The following is a 22,116-nucleotide window of genomic DNA, read 5'->3' as shown; positions in this document are numbered from 1 at the left end:
ACAGATGTCAAGAGTCACAGAAATTACAGATTAAAAATCAGCTATGTGGTAAACAGATTTTACATCTCTTGACTTCTATTTTGAAAGAGTGTCACATTAATGCACTATCATCTAAATGCATCATGGGAGCAAAGGATAAGAGAAAGGCTGTGCACTCACAGTGACCTACATCCTGGGGCATACCAAAGCCACCATCACGTCAGACAGGATCTTCAGATTGGCCATTTAACTGTCAGCCACATGATTTGTAGCTGGCTGGAGTAAGGACTAAAAAGCTAGTATTTCCATTAATATGTAGTGTGGTAGACACACAGATACAGGAAAAAATTACAAATTAAATTGGCAACATGTTTTTATTCAGATTGTAACTTGAAAATGGGGAATTCCCACTCCCACCCACCACCCATTTCTCTAATTGCAAGCTGTTTCTTAGGAATGGCTCTCTTCTACTCTTCATACCACCCTCCCACCCCTCCCTCCCTTCTGGAGGGATGAAAGGTTCAAAATACATGCCAAATAAAGGGGAGCACAATATCTCAATTTCCTGTAGACTGCTGGCTTGAACAAGCAGAGATTGACTCTGAGCTAAGGGGGAGTCACAGCTTATGAACCAGCTCTGGCACTTGAAAACCAGGAATTAGTCTTGGTCTTCTCAGTCTTTTAACTATTCAAGGTGCCTCTTGCTGACTCTCCTCATCCATATCACCATAACCCTGAATAGTGGCTTTCAGGTGTGCCTCTTCACTGCTGTCCCCTGCAATTGCTTCCTTCTCAAGGTCCTTTTGTCACCTTGTGGAGGGTTTGGCAAAGCTGCACAGGGAGCATAGAAATGTGTTTCTGGCTCTGTCTGCTGAGGAGGGGAAAACTGACATTCTGATGTGATGTAACACACACATCTAGTGTGAAATCAATACTGTTTTTCTCTTTTCAAAGAAAACCTGTTCTATGTCAAAGAATGGGGGTGTAGCCATTGATGTGCGGACACTCATGAGCTGGGAGTGCAGACTGCTGCTCTACTGAGGTTCTCTGTGTGAGAACTTGTAGGCCATTGAGACTGTAGACTACTCAGTCAAGCTGGTCACTTTGACTGGATGAGACATTTCCACATTGCTTCTATTGCCGCAGCATGTTACTGTTGGTTATGCAGTATCTGATTGTAGCAGCATGCCTGCTGTACCGGTGGTAGTAGTAGTATATGGATAGCATGTTGGTTGTTGGTTGAACTGGATGCTTCTTTCTAGTTCATGAAGAAATGAAGTAGATCTGGTGTTGTTAGGAATGATGGCTACAGTCAGGAAGAGATAATTTCATTTCAGGTGATTTCAGTCCTAGGTGAAATGTGTCCAAGTTCTCTGCATCTAACCCTTAAGGCTTGGAGTTCTGCGGTTACTTCATAGTAGTTCTTTAACCATCACTCCTATTATTGATAACCTGATAGACAGGCAGCAACATTTCCTTGCCTCTGCCATACACAGCCTTGTCAGACACAGATAAATGTAAATTATAGCCTGTTCTATGAGGCTAAAATTGCCCTCTAGCACAGCCACCTAAGCCTTTATTCTGACTCAAATTGAGATCCCTAAAGCATATGAATGGCAATGAAATTGCTGAAGTGACAAAATAACAGTTACAAATGGCCTTTATATTTACTTAACAGTGTGAAAATCTTGCTCATGGTCTCTGCAGGTGAACAGAACTAGTGCTAGTGTAAGGACAGGATGAGTCTGAGGATGCCATGAATTAGAGGAGTACAGGAGGCACCGTCAACAGCTCTTCAGTTTGATGATCCAGTAGCCTTGATTTCTTTTCATAGTGTGCAACAGTAACTCCCTGCTTTGCTCCAAACTAATCTTATCTAAATCTGCCTTGTGGAAAAGGATGGGACTCTTGCTGGATGGATGGACTTTGTTTTTTAGAGACCTACAGAGCTTCACTTTTCCATCCACTAGGCATTTCACTTCTAGGTGTACTTCATAACATTTACATGTATAGTTCTGATTCTAGACCTTCTTGAAACGATCAGAGAAGTTAAATCCTACTTAAACAATATAACTTTGCAGGAAACTACAATTTTTTATTGCTTTGTTCATTGATGATTCAGATGTGCTTTCATTCTGTGTGCATTCTAGCATGCTACCATGCAGTATAAGAAAACTACCGATCTAATCTGCTAATGATCAGGTCCACCTAAGTGTCACCCTTTATGCATGTATTTATCAATTTAAAAATCCCAAGACATTCAATTATGTATCACGAGGCAGTAAATGTATGTGGGGAGGCAAACAAAGAAGGATCAGAGATGCTGAGTTGTGTTCAGTGTGAACCTAATTTCTATAACCTGGTATGACTATACCATATTTCAGAATATTTCATGCCTGAAGGTTCACTGGGTATCCATAAGTTAGGCAGAACCAAAGCAAGAAGCTTTCTTCAAAGGTATCTTAGAAGTCCAAGCCTGAGACAGAAATCTTTGACAAGTATTCAGTCAGATCCTTTAGCAGGCTTGTGCTGGTATCGTTACAAAAATAAAATCACTAATTTTCTCATAAACAGTAATTTTCTAAATAATTGAAACATAATGTTAGAGTCCCAGTAGTGCTGAGAGATTTCAAGAGGGAGATGAATCCATGCATGCCGATAGGCACAAAGTTTCACTCCATGCACTCAAATTGACACAAAAGCTCATGTAGAAAAAAAGCCAGATACTTCAATACTTTGTAATGTGTGAAAGGCTCGATTTAAGGTAAAACTACTAGCCAGTCTAGTTTACGTTTGCACTAATATAATGAATGTTCCGTTTTTTTTAGCCTTATAGCTAAGTTTGTAACATGGCGATTCAGCTGGACTTAAAGAAGTAAATGTCTTAGAAGTGCATTTTGTGAAATTAGAGAAAATAGAAATTGTTTTTATGTATATTACATTAAACTGTACCAAAAAGCTTTCAAAAGCTGTTTTTCCAGATAGAGAAAAACCTGTCCTCTTCCTTTATTTCTACCTAATACTTTTGGTGTGTAAATGTATATAAAACCCAGAAAACAGTAAGAAAATAAGCTTGAGGAAAGTTTGCTCCACATAAGAAATAGGGAAAATGCAGTTAAATAGTTAATGGGGAACTTAATTGTAAATAAAGTGAATTTGTTTTTCTATAAGAAACATAGATGGAAAAATTCCCATCTGTTTTGCCAAGAAGTGCTGAAACTTGTCTTTGGAGCTAATTACTGATTCTGAAATAGTTGAGAAAAAAAACCCTAAAATATCTTTTTTCCTTTATTTCAAAAGATTAATCATCTTTAGGATGCAGTTTCCCCCCTTCCTGGCACAGGAGGAAGACAGTGATAATGATTAATGTATTGACAAAGGATCCAAATGCTCTTCCAGTCTACATTTTCTTCAAAAATACACTTTATCTAAATGCTGACAATCCAAAGATTGCATGAAATATTAAGATAATGTGCATTTACAATCTGCTAAGTATAAAAGAGAAGAACAAGAATACTGAATAAACATTTTTGTGTGCATAATAAAAATACTGTGCCAAATTACAGCCAACTTAAGAAAGCCATTTAGTCACACTAGATAAAAGTATTGGTTTTCTGATATTCACCCAGCAGCAAATTGCTACACAATCTCTGTCTCTGCCTTGAAGATCTATCATCTTGTGTTCCCACTTTGTGCATTCCTTTTTATATACTTTATTCTCCTGACAGTGTTTATGTGAACCTTTCCCCTTATTATCAACATTACTGTCATTGTTCAAGTGGGAACAAAATCAGTAAGGTTAGTAGCAGGTTCCTTATGTTCACTGAATTTACATGCTACTCTTTGCTTCTCAGTGTTGTTATTCATAATCCAGCAAAGATTGCAGAACATTGCTCTAGAGCTGGTTCCAAAATCACTTGTCTTTTCATTGACTTGTGTTTTGTTTTTGACTGTGCAGAGTTAGGACTAAGGAACCCTGCAAAAGAGGAAAGGAAAAAAGAATGGTTAAGGGTGGATATTGGGGTGTTTGCTTGTTTTAGTAAGAGGGATTAATGGAGTAAAACTTATTGTAGAATCTCCCTAGAAAGAAGGATTTATCCGCATTACGCCACAAGAGTTCCACACCCCACTCCCACTTGGCTCATGAATATTCCTTCAATTTGCTTTAGAAAGGAATGTTTTGGCTTTCCTTGTGGTAGATACATGGACGTTTATGTATGGACAGCATAGTTTTTTTACTAAATTTCAGAAACCATTGGAATAGGGAGAGATTTTAGCCAGACTTAACAGGCACCATTCAGCAAACAATAGAAGGAGGCTTTATAGAATCTGAACAAGGCTCTGCCTGTCTATCACATGGTCACAGAATAAGGGGGGGGCACTAGTGGGTCCTGCTTCTTCACCTTGTCGTGATTCTTCATGCCCCTTTCATTCAGACGCAGTATTTTTGCACTTATAGAATGAGAGGTGTAAATTATTTCTCAGCTTGTTCATATGTTTATTTGTTGTCTGGTTCTTACTCTTCCTTTCTTTCTGGAAGAAGGAGAAACTGAGTCTCTAGAAGCATATATTTGTTCTTGCTTAGTACAAACTGTAGGTATAGGGAAGAAAAAAAAAATGCAGCATTCCTGTCATGGAGTCAAATACAGAAAGTCTTCAATGCTGATTTTTTTTTAATTATTTTTTTTTCTCTAAAAACATGAAAGTGTAAGCTGTGGATATGGTACATTTCTCAAGGTACTATTACACATCTCTTTACTGCAGCTAGGCTGCTGTGTGAGCAATGCAGTTGCTAGTTTTAGGTGAAGGCCATCCTGAATGCAGTTTCACATGCTCCACACTTATTCAAAGTCTCCTATTTTGGAGAATTTCTTAAATCAGGGATTTGCTGTACTTGAAATAGGAAATTGCTAGAGACTGAATGACCATGTTCTTGCTATAGACTCTCTTGTTTCCATCAGGGTTATGTCCTTTATATACAAACATATCCTTTGTCCTTTTAACTGGAGTTACCCAAAGTCATTTAGAAAGGTTTGAGCAGCAGAACAGCTACACCCTCAATACATACAGACAAAATATTTTTGTGTAGCTATTCTGGGAAAAGAACTCTGCATATTTTATTGCACCAAACCCAGGAAGGAGTGGCAGTGACTTTGCTGCAGTACCTGGGTGCTACCTAGGCAGCAGGTTGCAAGAAGTGATGCTTTCAAACTGCTCTGTCTCTTGTGCAAGCTATTAGGACAGTGTTTACCAGCACATGCTGTGTCTTCTGACCCTCTTACCAGGGGACAGCTTGGGAGCAGGCTGCAGGAGGGATGGGTTGACCTGGAGATAACAGCAGCAATATGCCCCTGCTTGGCTGCTGTCTTTATGAGGCCCTCATGTTTCTTTTCTTTCACTTCTGCTTCAGGACTCTAGATTTGCTGAATGAATGTGTTGTAATTTATGTCTGTTCTGCCCTTTAAGAAAGCAAAAAGCCTGCTTTATAGAGCTGATATAGTTACCACATACACACTTCAGTAACTTCCTTGAAAGCAAAGAAAGCAGTTTGTTTCCCTGAGCAGGATGAGTAGATATGTGAGTTATGGAATATGAGGTTCAAGAGCCATGGAGAATACATAGTCTGGACACAATAATTTTTTGTGATTCCTGAGGTGTGATTTTTTACATTGTCCATTAAAACATCTCAGTATATGTTATTCTGTGTTACACTGTAGAAATTATGAAAATATCTGAAACTGAAACTACTCTGTCGTTTGGGTTGGGTTTTCTTTTCCCCTCTATCATGACTATTGCTGCGAAATAAGTGGTTTAGGGTCACTCAAAGGATGTTTTAAGCAGTTTTAATGTGATTTATGAAGTAGTTTTAATGTTTATAAATCATGAGTTAACAGGATTCGATGGCAAGGTTCATTCTATTGCTTATTATGTGGATGAAGCATGCAAAAGAAAATCAAGGTAAAACTGAATTAAATGATGAGAGACCATAAGCATGACAGGTGAGGGAGACCCTTCTGTTGAGTCACGAGGTTCCGAATAGACCCCCTTCCTTTCTAAACTCCTAAGGGAGCCTTGGTGAGGCTGGATCTAGTCTTAGTCTCAGGCCTGTTCAACATTATTCATCTAAAGGGTTACAAGTGTCTTTTAGCAGCAGTTTGCAGTAATAAGGTGGATCTTATAAAGTGAGTCAAAAGATTTTACTACAACTGCTATTACAATTTATACATAGACACAAATAAAGACATATACAAGTATACCTGTTAAAAATTCATCTTGAATCAGTGAAATATCCATGTCTAATGTCTCATAATTTCTCAGTGGGTGAGAGTTGTGTCTAGAGGGGTGGGGACTTGAGCCCAGGTTCCATCTTTCAGTGAAGGTCCTGACGGTCTTCTAATCACTACAGACTTGAGAGTTTGTGAGCTCCAAGGGTTGTCTCACTTAGAGGAAGGTGATGGTTGCTGCTCATTGTGGTCCAGCAGAGCTCAAACGGCCTCACTTAGGACCACTATTTGGGTTGCAAGAGGATTGGCTTTAGTCATCAATAAATCTCCATCCTGGACACAACCTGTGTCAGTAATTACTAGAAGTTTTTCAAACTGCCAGTAGCAATGGTATTGTTCCACTTGGACTGCAATCAGGGAAGGAGTGTTCTGGAGCTGTCAGGGCATGACTGATTGCCCTTTCTCTCACTTTCCACTGCAGCCAGGGAGCAGGAGTGCCTGGTACAGTCAGTGCCTCCCTCCTTAGCCATGCAAGAGTTCCTGGTACGGTCAAGGAATGCTTTACTTCACGGTTCCCAACTTGTTACACAAAGGCCAAGGCATGTCTGAAATTCCTGAAATCATGGAGCAGCCCAGAGGATGCAGTGAGGATGCACCACCACAGCTATGAGGCCAAGTAACACTAAAAAACTGTGCAATGATCAATATGTAAACCTGATGACATTAGTTCAAGGAGACTGTGTATGAAAAATAATTCACAAACATTTATCTTGTTGCTCTAAAAATTACATTATTTTACTTGTTGGTATACAATATGCAGTAGATGTAACTGTAGAAGTGTTATGCTTCTTAACACTCTATGGCTTTGAAATGTCATTAAGTAATACAGTATTATATTAACAATTGGACATCCAAAATCATAGTAAATAATGCAAATGCATGCCAACATGCACAAAAATGTGAAAAAAGATCATCATAAGTAGTAAGTTAATTTGACAGAACATCTTTCCGTTCTTTTAATGCATTTATAATTTGTTTATACCAGAGATACAGTGTTTCCTCAAGCAACTGAGCAAAATAGCAGTGTTGATTTCAGAAACATGGGAAGTTTTAAACTTGTTTTTCCAAGCTGCCACTTGGGCTACTCTGCTTCTCCCTTCAGTCCATGGGCACAACAACAATGTGCTACAAGAAGTCTCTGAAGGAACAGTAATAGTGCAGGTGGGATCTGGTACCTAAATAAAGGGAAGTTAATTTTAAAATCTGCTGTCCTATGAGCTAATTACAGGAACACCCATGTGCCAGTCTGCCAGCTCTTCTATAGTATCACTTACTTTTATTTTTCCCTCTTAGATATACCTCTGATTCATGATTTTTCGGTGTAATGTCAAAATTAGTTCTGTAAAAGATTCCTGCTGGGTCTAGATTGCTTGCACTATGCTCTTATGATTTGACATAAACAGACATTCAGGACTGAATAGCTGCCTTGCCATCACTGCAGGCTTCTGCTCTACACAGAACAATTTCAACAAGGGCTGAATTACTCCTCCTTTAAGCACTCCTGCTTTCTGTTTCATATATTACTGACAATTTACTAAGGAAGAAAAGTGCAGTCAAAAATCATGGCAATTCAGGTTGCCACAGGATAGAGGGAGCAACCGTACAAAACTTTAATTATCACAGTATGTGGAAGAAAAAGTTTCCTAAATTTTCCTTAAACTGAAGAGCAGTGTCTTGCACAGTGTGACTTCTGGGCTAATACTGAAATGAGCTTTGGAAAGTAAATCAATGAATAAAGGCTTAATATGGTAGATTTATGTATGCTGTCAGTTTCTAGGCAATATAATTATTGTCAGTTTTCTGCCTCTAGCTACTTCTTTAGCTTCTGGGAATAATGAGAGAATGTGTTGAGCCATGTGACATTTTTTCCTCTGCAGAGCTAACCGCTGTTTCCCCTGTGATGAGTCTTGCATTTTAAAGAACTCTCACATGTTTTTCTGTGAGAATTTTGTAAAATACCATGTAACACAAAAATCATCTTACAGTACTGCAGCTGAAGTGGCTTTCCATATCACACAGGCTGCTGAGAAGCCAGTGTCAAGCTTGGATCCACAGAAACACACTGCCTTAAATAAACTGGAAGTCAACAGATGCAATCCCTCAGCTTTATTGAAAGCTGCAGAGTGGCCATATGATAGATGGGTTTGATTCATCATGACAATGTGCTGCATGACAATTGACAAAGTAGTCCATCCCTTCTGAAAATTATTTATTAGAGACGTTTTTGCTTTCTTCTCTTTCTTGCTTATGGTGCTGTCTTTACACAGTCAGCCCAGAAGATCCTACAGGCTGTATGGCTGTTCTTACATCAGTTTTACATCTGCCTCTGAGAGCTGGTGAATTAGTGTTTTGAAAAGCCTATAGGTTAGAGAATGACTAGTGTTTAACCATTTCAGAGAAGCAAGACTGCTTCCTCCCATTTCTAGTCTTAGTCTTGGTCTCTGACAGGAGAGCAGACATTTCCTAAATGCTCTCTTCATGCTTCTCTTAAAATAAACTAGAGAGTAAGTATTGATCTTGTTTTGTAATTCTGTGATGATGTGAGAAACAACTGATTAAATCCATGGTACTGTAATTTGAATGCACATAGTTGTATGGGTTGAAGTTGTATGTGGTTTCCATTACTGCTTCCTTACAGGGCCATGAACTTCAGATCAAAATATTCGCAGAGATGTATTTGTAACTAATATAATGCATGTTTGTATTAGGAGCAATGTTCTGGCCTGACTGCTTTGTGAATTTCTAGTTAAGAAAGGAAAAGTGATACACCTTTTGTAGACTGGGGCTTAGAGAGCAATTGGTAACTTCAGAGGAAAGACTAACTGGTTTCAGCTGCTGACTGTAGAATTGATGATCTCCATTTCATTGGAGGGAGGCAGGGGAAAAATATCTCGTGACTAACAACGAAATTACTTGTTGTCTATGAGAACCAGAGATGAGGGACTTTTAGTTTGACTGGGATTTTTTTGTTTGTTTTTATGTAAAAGAGATTGCCTTGACCTCTTTTATTCCTGTTGAGAAGAATTCTTTGCATTTCTGGGTCATTTATGTTGCAAACTATGAACATGAAAACATTTTGAGAAATGGAAATGTGACATTAAAATTATCTTTTAAATTTTATGAAAAAGTGATATGTCATTAATACTTTTTATACTTGTGAATTTATGGAAATTATAATAATTTCTATAAATGATATAACTTAATTAAAATAAAGTGCTAACATTTTGAAATTTGACAATATTTTTCCAGTTGTTTTAATAAGACCTAACTGGAAATTTAAAAGTTGGGTAAAATCAGGCAAAGTATCACAAATATTTATTTAAACTTTAGGGTTACGATTATTAAATTCATAAATGTGCACAGAATCATGCAGTTGGTAGCCAGAAAGCTTTTACGCTTTTCAGACTAAATAGCCAAAGAAATAGTTTTAACTGTGGCATACCTGTAATGTGCTGACACCTGGAGTGCAAAACATGGCATCAATGCTCAGAAAGGCTGTGACAGCTTTACACAGTGTGTGCACAGTCAGTTGAGGAGTCACATGGTTCACAGAAGTGCTCGCCGTGTCAGTGGATTACTGCATCAGAGATTTGCCCACGTTCTTAATTCTGGTCTATGTCTTAAGTGGAAAAGGAGAAGGATTTGAGTGAAGACAACACCTGTTTCTGTATATCACAAAGTTATCAGAATCATTAATAGGATTTCTTTTCCTTGGGAAAAGGGTGTGTTAAACCAGGATTATAATGTGCTTTATGGAGTTATTTTAAGATGTTTGCGTAGTAGCATCTAAAGCTGCTATTAGCAATAATAAGATTAATAATAATAGGATAAGCTGCATTTTGTCAGCCACACAAAGTGAAGGTTGATTTCATGTGTTTTCATGAGAACTAGACAAGTGTTTCAAGGGACTATAAAACAAGGCTTAGACGGCTACTGTAATGAGCAGTGAATATACAGTAGCAAAGCTCAAGAGGCATCTAACCTGGGCAGCAGTTAGCTTAGAAACTCTGCGAACCTACTCATCTCTTTGGATGGTCTATTTTGGAAGAATGGTTTTAGAGATAAAGGAAAACAAATATTTAAAGAACAAACTTTCAAAATAGCTTTCTTACATATAAACCACAAAATTCTGTATTTAAAGAAACATGGGAAAACTGAGTGAGAAAATTATGCCTTTTTGAAGAGCTTAGAAAGTTAAATCTGATATTGTTAAACTTTTCTTACAGGAATTTTCAGGTACTGTAGTTATTTAAAGCTGCATAAAGTACATATTAAAGCAGATGCTTAAACTACTGAATTAAGCCCTATAAAATGTGAGTGAGTACAGGCTTCTACTTAGGAAGTGTTGTGCATTTTAAAGTGACACTTTAAAAAGGTGTGACATAACCTGGTTTATACACATTATGGGGGCCATGATTTCATTTGGCACTAGTTCTAGCAGAAAGCTGAATTGCTTCTGTGATATGGCTATAGATAGGAGAATTTGTGGATCTGATCTATCTTTAATATCTCATTTGTTTGTTTATTCTATTTCATTCAGGCAGTGTCAGTTTCCTGATCTATTTCCAAACGTGGCCCATGGTGGTGGTGCTGGTCAAACTGAGATGGTCCATGTGTAGGAAAAGAGTATTTTAAATCATTGTTGCTGCTCTATTTTGCAAATAACGTGAGTTATAACAAGAGTTTGTTTTCCCTGGTATACTAGAGGAGGGTTACTCAGTGAATTGTTACTCAGCTCTGCAGAGTAAATTTATATATTGGCTCCAGTTTTATATTCTTCTTTTGTAGCTGGGGTGGAGGTATGCTTCAGCTGCTTCTCAGGAAGCAACATTACAATCAATACAGAATCTCTCACTGAAATAGAAAATTTCTTCACAGTTCAGACTTAGACTGGACTAGCCTTGTGCTACTTTGCTTCAAATACCTCCAACAGGTAGTGTTTGAAGTTGACTGCTTGAACAAGGAGATGACAGAAACATTAGTGGCAAATTCAAAAGTCAATCAAGGCAAAGAATAAACTGGGCTTTGTTCAGAAACAAATAATTACCTTCACTCGTCTCCCACATTCCCACAGGAGCTGAATAATCTTTTGATATACCACTGACTTTCCTAACTCTTCCTTTTCTCTTTCAACATTTAAAATTGTTAGCTGCTTTAAGTGTGGAGGAAAACCCTCCAAGCCTGAACATGAGCTGAGCTGAAGTAAAACAAAGATGTCAGATGACGGGAAGATTTGAGAAGCGTGAACTGCCCCATGTCCCCATGGGCTCTGCCTGGTATAGCTTCACTACCCTTCTGGGCTTCTTTCAGGTGTGCACTGGAGTAGCACAACACAGGTAGTGTGGCATTGAGCAATTGACTTTCGCTTGCTTTGAGTGTGTTATCAGAAACAGTGGAGGGTTAAGTAGCTGACAAACTCCTCTGTTCAGAGTTCATAACCCACCGCAACAATCCCTAACTGGTTGCAAAAGCCAGCCTAGAGTTTGGGCTCTTTGCAGTCAGTGAAACGCAGGTGATTTCCAGAGAAGTGCAAAATAGTGAGTTACACATTATGGTATTAGCTGAGAAGCTACTGCAAATTGTCAGCCTAATTAAAACCTCACAAAGTTCTTTAAATGACTGATAATGTTATTCTGTGGTATATTAAGACAGTAAATATTTGAAAGTTGCAAGATTCGTAAGTGTACATTTTTAAAGTTTTTTTTTTTGTTTGTTTCTCAACCATCTTTTGGTAACATAAGAGCTTAATTAATAGAAATGAAACTATTTTAGGCTCCAAAACTAGATTACCTTGCCTGAAGTATATAATTATGGATTGTTCTTCTACCATTACTTATCAAAAGCTTTACTGTAGTAAATTTCCAGTAGTGTTAATGGGCATATTCTGCATAAATCTCATGTGTATTGGTCCAAGATGTTGTTGTGTTTGATTATTACTGATATGAAGTGTTTGTAGATTATGGTGCTCTCATTTCTATGCATTGTCCAGCCGTGTGATGTACTGTTTCATGTTTTGAAGTCAGTTATGTGAAGTGTTGGATGTGGATCCAGAACAATTAATTTCTCTATTACAGTTACCCACATAACTTTAACTATGCTGAAATGTAAGCTTTTTTCTTACATTATAGTTCTCTTTATGTATTCTTGCCATGACTGTAGCTGCTGCTAACACCAAGTATGGCAAAGTCCATCTGTAACAAATATTACACTATGTGACCTTTGTTTAGGATGTGCTAAAGGTGTTCCTTACGATGTCAAATCTATTTTTTTCAACAAATTTTGTCACTAACTTATGTTTTATAAATGTTAAATCATAACCATTTAAACAAGGGGCTTGCGCTGTACTGTGACATAAATTGTTTCAGACATCAATTTGAGTTCTGCCATAAGAATCCACTATCCTCCGAGCTCTGCTTTTGAGAATCTTGTCTTCAGTCTTATCCAGACTGGATTTTTATGTACGTGTCTCTGGAGACAGTTCCATGAAGTCAGCTCTCTTCCTGTAGGACATGTAATTTTATATAGTTACAGAAAACTTTTTATGGTAAATAAATGGCAACGAATATCATTTGGAAAAAAGATAGGAAATCTAGAAAACTCATCTGGAAGCCAAGAACAATAGAGAAGAAACCCAAAGTTAATGATAATGAGGAGTCAGAGAAATCCTAATCGTGCTATAGATCCATTACTAATTGGAGAAATTTTAATTGTTAATAATGATATAGAAGATGTAAAAATATTCAGTAAATTTCTGTTCCATACTTGGAAAGCCTTGTGTTTGCATTCCACAAGGATAAGGAAGTACTTTTCAAGGCATAGATAGTCACTAGAGGATAAACACATTTAGAGTTACAGATAATTTGTACCAAACAGCCTCTAAAGAACTAGAAAGATATCTGGTATGCTGGTAATTTTTAATAAATCTTGAAGTAATAGATAACATTCAGAAGAGGAGAAGAAAGAAAATGTAAATATTAAAAAGGACAAGTTAGGTGAGGCAGACAACAGTAGTGTTTAGGTGGATGCACAGGCAGATACAGAAGTGTACAGGTCTTGAATTTTATTTTTCTCCATGTATCAAAAAGTTCTATCATCTGGAAGTAAAAATGCAAAGAATAATATTAGAAATATTTTTTAATTGGAGAAAAGATTAAGCCACTGCAAAAGAAACATGAGGAGAAGGTGTGGGTATTCCAGGACCTCAAGTCCTTGGATCAAAATCAGACACTTTTTTGGGAGGTATCTTTGAGACAGCCACAGGTTATGGGTTCCATATTAAAGTCAGTAAGTAAAATGTACTGTACATTGAAAAGTTCAAATGATTTAATAGCATATCCTGGGTTTTGACTTTAACAAAGCATCCAATGGTTTCACTTCATTTCAAGCTTGGAAACAGATCTGAACATTATGCGAACATTATGCATCTGTTTACTCTGAGGGTAATTAAGGGTGGAAAGACAGTTAATTTTAAAATAACTTTTGCATTATGTTCTTTAATTATAATTTTCGTAATATTTCTTGGTAAACAAGAAGGTTTCTTTTCCTGAAGATATGTAAATATATATATGTGTATATGTATGTGTGTATATATAATACACATTAATTTCTTCAGAGAAATAAATAGAACATGGAAAAGAATTTTAAAAGAAAATAGGCTTTCAGAGAAAATATTTCCAGCTTCCTACAAAGAGCTGTGACATGCAGGGCACTGAAATAATACCTCGGGTATAGGTTTCCCTTAAAGCAGGACATTGATGCAATGTCTACTTACTGGAACAGTTTCAGGCAGGATGGTGGGTTTTTTGCAAAGACAGAGCACATCTGTTAATCACCAAATAAACATTACATGATGGGGAAAAGGGATTATTTTCTTTTGGTATATGGGATAGGATTTGAAGAAGGGCTTGAGTGGCTGAAACCTTGTCTGGTTTTCCAACTGCACTGAATTTATGATATGTGTATTATTATATTAGCTCATAGTAATATATGCAGTAAAGTATATTTAATGCCTTTAATTGCTGGCAAATCAATAGGTTCAACTCTTCTCACAATCCTTGTCTAAATTAGATCCTTACAATTTCTTGGTTACAGCAATTCTATTCCTAAGCATAAGTCTTGTAAGCATTAGATTTCAAAGAATTGTGAGATAAGATATATAATATCTTACAGTGATCATATTCTAGCATTTGAGAATATTCAACTCAGGAAATAGTTTCAAATATGTTCTTGATGGGTATGTCCTTGCCTGCATTTTTTGGTTCAGTTTTGGCTTTCCTTTCATAACACAACTGTTCTGCCTGGTTTATAAAATGTCAAGGTCAAAGAGAGGTGAAGCTGAATGGTGCTGGGAATCTGAGATGCAAATAAGTTTTAGATAATCCATGTGATACTCAGAGGCCATCTAGTTTCACAGAGCCATTAGCATTCAGGGACGCTCATTAACACTCAGGCATCCAGTCAGTATGCATTAGCAAAATGAGATGTGTTGATTAAAGTTACAAATTATGTGTTGAATGTTTAGACTTCAAACCATGGTGGCTTCACATTTATGAGAGTATATCTCTATGCTTTCACATTAAAAAATGTTGACTCTTTCTAATCTTCAGCGCTTTTTGTGTCTGTGTGAATATGTTTGCAAGTTTGTGTGTATGGGAGGAGAAAGAAGTGAGAGCGTGGATGGGAGAGAAGGTGAGAAGTTAATGCAATTTAAATATTTGATGTTTTTATTTTGAAAAGTCTTTGAAAACCTTTCAGTTAGGACTGCTGCTGCTCTGATAGTAAAGTTAATTTGAAAGATTAAAAGTACTGAATAGACTAAGAGGATTTTAACCTTTAATCTATGTATCCTAGGTACTGAGAGAGGAGATGGAGCTTACATTGTTTAGACACAAATATCCCATTGTTTTAATGGGACTTAGGAACAAACACTTTAGAAAAGTCTGGCTCATACTTCAAGGATAATTGGCATGTATTATCTGATAATATTTCAGAGCTTCAAGTTAGATCTACCTGAAGCCAGAGGATTAGGTAGAAAACAATAATATACTAGTTTAATCTGTATTAATATTAAATTTTATCACTATGTGTCATGCTCATATTACATGGGGCTATCTTATGTAAACATAATAAATAAAGATACTGTACTTAACATCAGGCTATCAGCATTTTGGATAGCATTAGTTAAACTTATCATCCTTACTGTGCAATGTACATCATATGGGTACTCTAGAATAGTTATCTTAAGCAAACATAGCATGGTACTCTAATCTTGAACAGAATGAGTCTGCCAAGATAAGGTACACCAAGCTGGGAATTTAATCAGATACATAGTTCATACCCTGAAGTATAGGTGTTTTTTTTTTTTTCTGAGTATCTTCCCCTAAACCTTGTTTCTAATTATTGTATAAAAAAGAGTGATGTAGAGTCTTACTAGCTAAATAACTGAAGTAACTGTATTTGCTAGTTTTATTCTCACAGCCTAAACTATGAGTGGCAAGTACGGGTGCTGCTCCAGCAGCTAACATTTGTTCTTACACTTTGTGGTTCTGTAGAAGGGTCTGGGAAGACCAGTCATTATGCAAATGACTATAGTACATGAAAACAAGTTATGTAAGGCTAATATTGTGAAAGCAACTTATTTGCAAGACTAATAAGAAAGCAGTTTATTTGTCTTCTTTCTCAGGAAACAGTGTGTGTTATCTGCAGCTGAAAAGTATCATGGTGAAGGTAAGAGTGATTCTGGGCACGATTCATCACAGATAATTTTTGGGGTCTGAAACATTTGAATAGATACATTAAATCTGTAATTTTATTTTTTAGGATGAGAAGGGTCTTGCAATGTTGCTCAAAAGTCTTGCTGTGAGTGCACACCAACTTTGAACACAAGAATGAAAACAAACATGTTGTCTCAAGAACTTTCTTAGTGTGTTAGATAGAAGTGCCAGCTCATATCAGATGTTGAGTCAAGCTCAGTATCTTGTTTCTGGCAGTGATGCCTCTGCTCCTGGGCAGACCACCACTTAGCAGCATCCATCAGCTCCTTGGCTAGTATCAGGGAATGGTGGTCATGGTCAGGAGCTCTGTTTAACATCCCTCTCCAGTATCCTGGCTTTTCCACTTTTGATGCTTTGACCTCTTATTTCATTTGTTGTGGTCTGGGATCATCTGATTTTTTTCCATTTTGCTCTTTGTAGCCCACATCTTCCCTCTAAGGAGTTTGAGTTCAGGAGAAATCATTATTGACAGCAAATAGAGTGGGTAGGCTTTAAGAAGTGGTCAGAATGCAGGATGCTTAGTCCTACAATCAACATTCATATTTTGCATCTATTTGATGTTTCTTCCTTGAAGTAGACTTTTACCTTCTATATTTACAATAATAGAATCTGTTTCCTAGTTATTTTTCTTAGATCCTTCAGTTTTTGAATCTTCATTCCTGTTTTTAGTTTTATTTTCATCAGTTGCATCTGTATTATTTCAACTCCAGATTCTGTGCTTCAGAGAGAAGGCTGCTCGTTTCAAGCTAGTTTATTCCTGGGGTAATCCAACAAAGCTATCTGCCAACATAAGGTGCTGATAACATAGAATTAAAAAGACAGAAAGTATACAGTAAGCCTAGTATTTTTCTGTCTGTCCTGCTGACCTGAAGGTTACACTTGCCCCATCATGTTTAATAGCACTCAATAGATTTCTCATTTATTTAATGTAATTTTATTTCAGATCTATTTACATTTTTGGGCTCCATGACATCTTGTGACACTGAGTTTCATAAAGTGGTTCACATAGTTCATATTACATACAACAAAAACATTCATTCCTATTGTTTTGAATCTTTCGTTCTGATTTTGCCTTAAAGAATTGCCAGTTTTTGTTTTTTAGGAGTTTCTAAACACCAGGCAGAGTTGTGATTCCTTCAGAAAAAATCATAGGTTTTTCTGTCAGACAATGACTGCATTCAAAACATGAGAATCAAGATCTGTTTTCTATTAAATTGTTTATAATTACAGAGAGTGGTTTCCTTACAGCAACAGGGTCCTTCAGACATTGCCCTGACTGAATAATTTTCCAGCATTGACAGATCATCTTCTGAAGCTAAAAGTGTGTGAAATGCTATTCTTTTCTGTACTTCAGGCTCTAGAAACAATCATTAAACAAAAATCTGAAAAATTGATCAATCTGACACTTCAGGCTTATTCAGATCTTTGAACATTGCTTTCTAGCTGCTTGGTCATTGGGATAAGTTTTGTGATTATTCCCAAATATATGAGAAATAAGGCTCTTAGAAAGACACACTCTGATAAACTCATTAAATGTTAACATATTTTTATTTAAATTCCTATTTTGTGTTGTTACCAGATAAATATAAATGTGAAATGATGTATTTCCCCCTAAGACTTCCAGCAGAAATAGAAATCTGGTGTTCCTTGGTGCTGGGAATGTGTGCTTTTCACTGAAGGAAGCAGAAGTAGTGAATTTCCAGCATATTTGAAAAAATGTTTTTCTCTACCCTGATGATTCAGGCATTTGCCAGGACTGCAGTCTCAGTGCATTCCACCCATTGCTACCTTTGCAGAAGGAGGTGTGTCAGTGACACAGGGGAGCACAGGTACACCCTGTTACATTAAGCAGAATGCTGTCCGTCAGAGCAGGAACTTTGAAACCTGAGAATAACTAAAATAATCTAAGTTTGCTTTCTGGAGCTTTCAAAACCAATTGGGAAGTCAGACACACAGTGAGTCTGTTTCTCTCCTCTTTGGTCACTTTTTATCCCGTTTCAAATACACAGAAACATTTCACAGAAAAAAAAATCATAAAGGTCACAAGTGCTTCATACTTGGGAGTTCTGAGAGGTATATTTAAGCCCCGGCAGACTTTTAACCTTTTCTAGCTTACAATAAGTTTGCCATCCTCTTAAACCCCTTTGATTGTATGGCTTTTGTTCCCCTGAAAGGGGGACAGGGCTGCCTGGTTACTCAAGCAGATGCCAGGCTTCTGATTTGCATTTGATGAAAGCCACTTGTGAAAGCAGAATCAATGCTCAGATTTACAAACAGTAAATGTGGGTATTGGCTTGTCATTTCTTCCTAGGTTGTTGTCCTATAAAGCTGCTCAAGTTCCACTCTTTGCAAGAACATCTTCCTGCTATTCCCTGCTGCCCATAAACACTATGTTAGATCGAGATGAAGGGTGAGTAATTCTTTTTACCTCCATTATCTGTTTTCTTTTTATTTTATTTAACAGCAGAAAAAAAGAGGAAAAAGAGAATGAAAATGCAGCCATTTAGAATAATGCATTATAAGCTGATGAACCATAATAACTAAACTGTGTGTCTGAAGGGGCCTAATTACAGAACACCAGAGGCACAAGGGGGAGCTTATTGTGGACAGCAAAATAGTGCTCTAATAATGCTGTCACTGTTCTGAGTACAGCATCAGTGCTAATCTGTGTGGTTATATCCAGGTAGCGAATGGAACAGAATGCATCAAGAACAAGAGAAATGAGTCTGAAAAGGTTATATATCAAATCAGAGCTAGCAGGGAGGAATGCATTATTTTGAATGAGGTTAACTGAAAGCAAGATGGCAGTGTCTGAACCAGTGTTTCTAAAATAAGTGTGTTTTTGAGTAGTCTGTGTGCAAACTCCCACTGACATGTATAAAGAGTGTACATGTATGCTGACAGATACAGGAGTAAGAGAATCAGCAACAATGGGCATTTGAAACACAATCTTTTAGAGTGTTTTTATGCCATGAAATCAGCTGTTGCATACTATAGCAAGACCAGTGTCCAGTAAGAAAAGCTGTAGATGTATCTTTTCTCTTATTAAAGGGTGTCTACGCTTTTTACTTTGGATATGTGGCATAATTATTAGGCATATTAGTGCCTAAAACTTCAGTATTAAAAACACATCAATAATGTGGGTTAATAAAAAGTTTATAAGAGAGGTGTTGCCATTTCCCTTTAATATGAGCTTGAATGAATCTAACTTGCTTTGACTGTTGTGTCCTATGTTACTACACATGCTCCATAAAGCCTTGCTCACTGCAACAAAACATGGCCATTCTATAGTAGGAAAGCTGATCGTTTCCCATGTACCAGATCAACATTTTTAATAGCACTGGAGGTCAGAAAAATTACCCACAAGCAATAGGACTGAACATAAATCTCCAGGTATTGAAAAGCTTTTTCCTTTGTCTTTGGCTATTTCTGTTTTTCTGTACTGTACAATGGATTCATGAGCTAGATCTAAATGAGCTGTTGCAAATGTAACTGTTCTTGCAATGTAGGTGGTAAAGCACCTCTCAGGCTAACTTAGCATTTTCCTATGATAGGGTTGTTGCGTTCAGTACAAGATAAATCAGCTTTACCAGGTTTATATCATAAAAACATCACTGAATTGTGTCCAGTGTCTGATCAAGTTTGTCTACATTCAGTTTGGATATCTATCAATGTAGTTCAATTTTTTTGTAAGGGGTGTGTGGGTGAGATATGGACAAGTTTTTGGATGCAGAGGCTCTGCTGTAATGTACTTAGTAGATATTCCCCATTCTTCTATCCATTTCTCCGTGCTATGTCTAAGGTTTTGTATTGTGTTTCTATTTTGTTTTACTAACACGTAACTGTATTGTAGAAGTTGTTACAAGTTAAAAAGAAGGACTTGGCATCTGGGTGTGGAATAACTGGTGCTTTTGACTCCTGGAAAATTGTTGGAAGGTATTTGCTCTTATTTGGTGGTTGCTGCTTGGATGATGGGGAGGAAGTTAGTTCCTTGTTTTAAACACACTGGCAGGAACAGAAGGTTCTTTTTTTTTTTTTTTTTCTTTTCTGTGTCTCTTTTTCTAGTGAATGTAATGTGAACTCCCAGTGTCTTATCCAACAAAGATGACAATCTGCAAGCCTGGACTCTCCAATTCTGTAATCATTTGGTTAAACAGGTACAGATAAACAGGATAATCAAAATTATCAGCAGTGAAAATATTATTTTTATAATCTCACCTTTATATATTCAAAATAAAATGCTGTTGTGATAAATAAGGCAGCTGAGACTTCTCAGAACTTGTTCTAGATTGTAGTATCTTGGATGAAATCCTGATTCTACAAGTCAACAGCAGAGTGCTAGTTGACATTGATGGAGCTCGGAATTCAGTGGAGCTTCAATATCTAATGCGCTTAATGACCAGTTTTAGGCACAGTTATATCTAAATGAGGATGCCAATAATGGAAAATTTTGTACATTTGTTAAATGCATGTATTTTGAGCTGAACTTAAACAGAAGCCTAATGTGTATATTTCTTTACAAGACTAAGATTTTTACTGAGGTGAACTGAATTCAGATGTTAGTTTCCTTGCAAACCTAATCCTACTTTTAGTGTCAGTTGAATCTATTCAAGGAAGTTTATTTCAGTGGTAAGAACAAGACACCAAGATTTTAGAAACTAGGAGACCCCAATATCAAATCTGAAGATCTCAGGGGGGTTATGTGCACATGGAATTCTACTTTTAAAAAACAATTTACCTTTGTTATCTTGCAATAAATTTAAATTCTAAAGTGTTTTTAACACTGTTGTAATAAATCAGTCTTGCTTTGTGGTAGTGAAGAATAAAGAACAACTTAGGGCACGAAATAACCTTGGATGTATTCATAATACTGGAGCAGCCACACTCCTGTTCTTGAAATCTTTGATAATTTGCTTATCTCCCATTTACCTTGGACTCACTTTCAGCTTTATCTAGTTCTTTTTCAACAGACCACAAACTCCATTTGACACTCTCTTCTAATTAAAGATTTTTTGACAGAATTGATAGGTAGCTTCAGTATCTTTGGCACTCTTATTATTTCTTTTTCCTTCAGGTCATTGAGAAAGCTGAGTGCTAAACTATCCTGTTGTAGATAACAGAAAAAAAGGAGGGGTAAATGAGCGAAAGCTGATTTTGTTGCACTGGGCATACCTAGTTTTCATTTTCAGAACTTTTCTGTTTCTGATTATAGCCACCCTGCCAAACCCATTTGTTTAAAGTTTGTATTCAAAGGAGAAACTAAAAACATGTAAGTTCATTTTAGATGGATGCTGTACAAAATTGAAGTCAGCTTTAGAAATAACAAGAGACATGAAACCCAGGACTTGGAAAGCAGTACACCAGCTAAGCAGTCATTCAGGAACATGAAGTACTTTTCTTTAAACCTTAACAAGCAAAGCTGGAATCTGTCTCAAATTTTTCCTAAGTCAGATTTTTCCTTCTTTAGCTGTTCTTGACTAAATTGCATTTATCAGTTGTATTGCTTGTCTGCTACACAGCTGCAATGTTAGGAGGCATTTATGGTCCATAGTGTATAAATAGCACAAGGAGGACTTTCTCTTTCTTTTGAGGTTGTAAGAGTCTCCCTTTTCCCCAGCTATCAAAAATAAGAGAAGGCTAAAAAATACAAAGAGTGTTAGCAAAGCAAGAAGAATAAAATGAAATGTAACATTCATGTGGGTATCCTTCTCTGGGACAAATCAATATTCATCATACTTTAACTTGAAATGGGAAATGAAAAATATTAAAGAACCCCAAACAATAATTTAAATGGAAAATATTGCGTAATTTTGAAAAGTATAATGTTAACTTCAGGTTTTATTACCTGGCTTTCCTTTTTAATAGTACTTTCTATTTCAGACTTCTCTATTTTTGTTGCAGAATTTTCTCAATGTATGTGATAGTATTTAGGGTGGATATAAATTGTAAAAATTACAGGAGCTAGAATTTATGTAAAATAATCTAGAAGCATATATGCAAAAGCCTACATTTTAAAGTTCATCAGTTTTCTCTTTCTCAGAGAAACAGAACAAAGAGTAGGATCAGAAGTTGAACTTATC

At 36.8% G+C, this 22,116-nt stretch overlaps 1 protein-coding gene across 1 annotated transcript in view; it reads left to right on the top strand.

The window, feature by feature from the left end:
• Positions 1-15,924: 15,924 nt before the first annotated feature.
• LDB2 (LIM domain binding 2) overlaps positions 15,925-22,116 on the top strand; it is a 384,522-nt gene continuing 378,330 nt past the window's right edge. The window contains exons 1-2 of the mRNA XM_031048442.2: positions 15,925-15,989; positions 18,348-18,446. Coding sequence (XP_030904302.1) covers positions 18,427-18,446 — 20 coding nt within the window. The 5' untranslated portion in view covers positions 15,925-15,989; positions 18,348-18,426. The remainder of the gene's footprint in view (positions 15,990-18,347; positions 18,447-22,116) is intronic.

Source organism: Melopsittacus undulatus, chromosome 7, assembly GCF_012275295.1.
Source record: "Melopsittacus undulatus isolate bMelUnd1 chromosome 7, bMelUnd1.mat.Z, whole genome shotgun sequence".
In the NCBI taxonomy this organism is placed as follows: domain Eukaryota; kingdom Metazoa; phylum Chordata; class Aves; order Psittaciformes; family Psittaculidae; genus Melopsittacus; species Melopsittacus undulatus.
This window is presented reverse-complemented; position numbering and strand designations above follow the sequence as displayed.